Source organism: Pyrus communis, chromosome 11 (genome assembly GCF_041283825.1).
Source record: "Pyrus communis isolate YQ-2024b chromosome 11, ASM4128382v1, whole genome shotgun sequence".
Lineage (NCBI taxonomy): Eukaryota > Viridiplantae > Streptophyta > Magnoliopsida > Rosales > Rosaceae > Pyrus > Pyrus communis.
Genome location: NC_142575.1, coordinates 31796505 through 31801285, shown reverse-complemented (window position 1 = coordinate 31801285; position 4781 = coordinate 31796505). Strand labels below are relative to the sequence as shown.

Sequence of the window (4781 nt, the reverse complement as noted above, 5' to 3'; positions counted from 1 at the left end):
TATCAATTTTTTTTTATATGTTTTGAAAGGTTATATATCAAGAACCTGAATATAAGGAGGGATTTTTTATCGATAAATTTATAGTTCCGTCCCTTATTTTAGCTACAAAAGTATTAGAGCATGATAAACATGCATCCCAATAAATTATGTGCAATACTTCGTTGTATTATCTTTTGGGTTATTATGTTGTGGTAATTATGTTTTGGCAAGTGGCCCTCTACCACAGTAAGAGATGAGTTTTACCTTTCCACCACGGTGTAGGTTCAAACTTCGTCGGCTCTCTAATCTAACAAATCTATGGTTTGACAAAAACGAAGAAAAACATTATGTACAAAATATCAATAATCCTATATATGTAATTAGTTATGATTAAAATTCATACCAATATAATTCATTAGAATCCTAATTGAATACACTATCTTAAAAGAGATGAGTCAAAAGTTCAAGAGAGAGAGTAATTCGAAGGGGGCTCATATCATAGTTAATACTTGTACACTATTATTAAGCGCTCATAACCTTTCAAATGGTTGAATCACATAAATAATATAGTAAAATATCAGTATTTACTTACTATAGTGACAATACCTGCGTTTCATTAAACGCTGAAAACCTTTTAACGGTTCAATTCAAATAAACAAAATAGTGAATTTGTCAATATCTACTTATTGTACGACAAAATATGCATGCCATTAAGCATTTAAAACATTGCAACGGTCGAATTTCCAAAACCAAAATAGTAAGAGTACATCAGTATCTACTCATATTATGACAAACTTTTACACCATTAAACGCTCAAAACCTTTTAACGGTCGAAATGAATCTAAAAGATTTAAAACCAAATGCAAAAGTGTTCAAAGTTCAAAGAGGGGACTTTTGCATGTTCCACTCTCCATTCCATTATCATGTCAATTTCGTTCAAATGCCATTTTGATCTTCAACATTGTTGGATCGGGCTAAACTAGTAAAAACCAAAACCTATTCGGACTATCCAAAACGCATTATTCAAATCCATATAGGACTATCCAAACCCGGAACCAATGCAGAATCGGAGTCCGGACAACAGAAAGTATATGGATAAGGAGGGAGTGTATTGGTAACAGAACAGAACCCACTATCTGCCATCACTGTGGTCTCTCAGCGACAGCACCCACCCAGGCACAAGAACACTGATCACCAAACCCTAATTTACACCCTCCAGCGCCCAAATTCACACCTATCTCGCAAATGGGTTTCGGTCCCTGACAAAAATCTGGTCCGGGTAAGCAGTTTTCTGAGGCTTGTCTGGCTCAATCTCTTTGAAAGTGTGAAGCTTTAATGGGTTATCAGAAGTGTTAGACTTTCAATTTCCCTTAGGGTGATTTTGTAACTGTTGAAAAGAAAGATCTGTGGAAAAATATCAAATTTTGATTCGATTTGGCGGTTTATTGTAGTTGATCTGTACTGGTTCTTTTCAGTTATTGGATTTATCAGTGATATATATATATATGTGTGTGTGTGTGTGTGTGTGTGTGTGTATCGGTTGAATCTGGTTATCTAGATCTATAAACAGTGTATCAGTGGCTGAAGATAAGAACTTGGGATGATTGGAGTGTGGATGTAACATTTTGTGGTGAATTATACTGATTGATATATCATTGGAGGTATTGGAGAGTTGATATTTTGTATTGAACTGTTAATGATTGGCCGCTTTGACTGAAAGTATAGGACTTTGGCAGTTTAAGCTTCTGGGTTTTGTTTCTTAGGCTTGAGTAATTTGTATTTCGGGGTGAAGTTCGTGTTTTTTTGTGATGAATATGGGATAACCTGGAGAGGTTGGAGGATTTGTAGAAAGTTTTGCGGTTTTTGAGTTTTGCGAAGGCAAGGATAAAGGACGCAGCGATGTCTTTTAAGAGTATGATTCAAGATATGAAAGGTGAGTTGGGGAGCATTTCGAGGAAAAGCTTTGATGTTAAATTTGGAATGAGATCGAGGTCTCAGCGGGTGGTTCAGGATACCTCCTTCAGGATTAATGCTTTGAAGCAGAGTTGTTGGGCAAACATGCCGCCGGAGCTTTTGAGGGACGTGTTGATGAGAATAGAGGCTTCTGATGATACATGGCCTCCGAGGAAAAATGTGGTCTGCTGTGCTGGTGTTTGCAGGAATTGGAGAGAAATCATGAAAGAGATTGTGAAATCCCCAGAAGTTTCGGGCAAGCTGACATTCCCAATCTCTTTGAAGCAGGTTTGTGGACTGGCCCATGTCCTTCCTAATAAAAATTCTTGTTGTTTTCCAATTGTTCTTCATAATGTATTTATTTTTCTGTAGTATGTTTCTTGGTATAACATAGAATTGATTTTCACAGTAAGGAAAATATCCTTATATCATACGTGACGATACTAACTGGTAAATTTTGACATGCATATTCATGAATCATGATGGATAGCTGTGTATGCTAGTATGAGTACAGTAATGGTTATAATGCTCACGTTTTTGTGATCTCAATAATTTTGAAGGACCAAATCAGAAGTTGGAATATATAGGATAAGCTGCAACGCACTGGCTCAAGTGTTAATACTGTGTAACATTTTGGACTGATTTGAAAGTTTTCCAAAGACCAAGACATTCTTGTGATGGACGTATCCGCCCCTTCTCCATTGAAATAACAGTTGAAATCTTTGTTTACATTTTGCAGCCTGGTCCAAGGAACTCCCTTCTGCAGTGTTATATAAAGCGATGTCGTAGCAACCAGACATATTATCTTTTTCTGGGTTTAAGTCAAGGTAATTACTGAAAATTTTGTCCTGTGTGAATGTGCTTGTCAAGATTTTCTTTTATTTGGTTGTCTATGATGCTCATGGTTAAAGGTTGATAAGGTTTTGATTTCGCGTTTCATTAAGTAATGGGGCAATAGCAATTTACTTGCTAAAACATAGAAAACAAGATTGGGTTTTCTAAAGTCTTCTTTTCGGATGTAAATATTAATTGTTTTAGCTTTTGTACTTGCCAGCCTCAACTGATGATGGGAAGTTTCTTCTTGCGGCAAAAAAATGTAGACGCCCAACCTGCACAGACTACACCATCTCTTTGAAGTCTGAAGATGTGTCAAAAGGGAACAGTGCCTTTGTTGGAAAGCTCAGGTATGTTCATCCGGCCTGTAACATGACTATTTCTTGGTCAACTTTTAGCCCTAAGATGATCGTCCCATTTTCCTTTAACAGATCAAATTTTCTGGGCACTAAATTCACAATCTATGATGCGCAACCTACTAATAGTGGAGCCAAAGTCACCAAATGTCGTTCAACCAGGCTTGTGAATAAAGTCTCCCCCAGAGTTCCTGCTGGCAACTATCCTGTGGCCCATATTGCTTATGAGTTGAACGTCTTGGGTTCCAGGTACGAGAAACTTCTTTTTGAAACTTCATGGTCTTGCCTTCAAATGAAATTAACGTTGAAGACAATTTACCAAAAGCATTAAGATTATTATTTCACATAACTTTCCTTTTTCTTTGGGAGTTTTTATGTGAGTAACATTTTATGTAAATACTGTCAATATCAGAGGTCCGAGGAGAATGCAGTGTGTAATGGATTCCATCCCTGCCCGTGCTGTTGAGCCAGGAGGTGTGGCACCCACACAGACTGAATTTCTGCATGGCAGCCCGGATAGTTTTCCATCCATCCCACTTTCCAGATCAACATCAACCCGCACAAAGAATTTCTCATCTCTGCTAGAGTCTGGTGAGAATGAAGGCATGCTAGTATTGAGAAACAAGGCCCCTAGGTGGCACGAACAACTCCAGTGCTGGTGTCTCAACTTCAATGGACGAGTAACAGTTGCCTCTGTAAAAAATTTTCAGCTGGTTGCTTCTCCGGAAAATGGAGTTGCTGCGGGCCAGGAGCATGAAAATGTCATCCTTCAGTTTGGAAAAGTGGGTAAGGATGTATTCACCATGGATTATCGGTATCCAATCTCAGCCTTCCAGGCATTTGCCATTTGCCTTAGCAGCTTCGACACCAAGATTGCTTGCGAATGATCGACAAGCAGGTTGCAATCCACAGTCATAATGCTTGGACTCACAGTAGTTTGTACCTAAATCAAAACATTTTTCTTTTTTCCTTCTTTTTATTTGTTTTCTTTTTCGTGTTCTTGCAAAGTCTTTCGGGGTTAAATTATGGCTTAAACATCTGTTTCCTTTGAACTAGAATATGATGGACTCCTCTCTTTCTGTTTTTGTGGGAGTTTGTATAACAGGTTCAAAGAAGAGATGGGACACCATTCTCTGTATTCCTATCCCGCGAATCTAGGATAGGGCTCACTTGGGTTAAGTGGAGGCATGTCAAACGGGTTGTGTTTATCGTGTTTGTGTCGTTTTCGTGTCATACCTATTAAGATAATGGGTAGTGTCTTGTCAAACCTAGTATCTTAATGGGTTCTTATCAGGTGATCCAATTACAACCTAATTCGTTAACGGGTTGTGCCGTTTTGTGTCGGGTTAACAGGTTATGTAAGAAATTGTCATGCCTAATTTATAGGCTTAGCAAACGAAATCTTATTGGATTTTTAATTGGTGATCTGATAACAATTCGACACGTAACGGGTTCTTAACGGGTTATCCAATAACGACCCGACTTGTTGACCGGTGGACTCAAAATTTGTTATTTTCGTGTTGGATAATCGATCGTGTAAGAAATTACCGGACCTAGTTAAGTGTCCAAGTCAAGAAAACCAAGTCCTACCTTGTGCCTCGCTTGGGTGAAGGGCCTCATTTTACAACACTTTCCTTGCCCAATACATTTGCCTTGAAG

At 38.3% G+C, this 4781-nt stretch overlaps 1 protein-coding gene across 1 annotated transcript; it reads left to right on the top strand.

Annotated features, from left to right (window-relative positions):
* Positions 1–1093: 1093 nt before the first annotated feature.
* Positions 1094–4205, top strand: LOC137741670 (tubby-like F-box protein 3). The gene is made up of 5 exons (XM_068481367.2): positions 1094–2220; positions 2672–2759; positions 2987–3116; positions 3198–3371; positions 3535–4205. Exons 1-5 carry the CDS (start codon positions 1879–1881, stop codon positions 4007–4009), a joined length of 1209 nt encoding a protein of 402 aa, XP_068337468.2. The 5' UTR covers positions 1094–1878; the 3' UTR covers positions 4010–4205.
* The last annotated feature ends 576 nt before the right edge of the window (positions 4206–4781 follow it).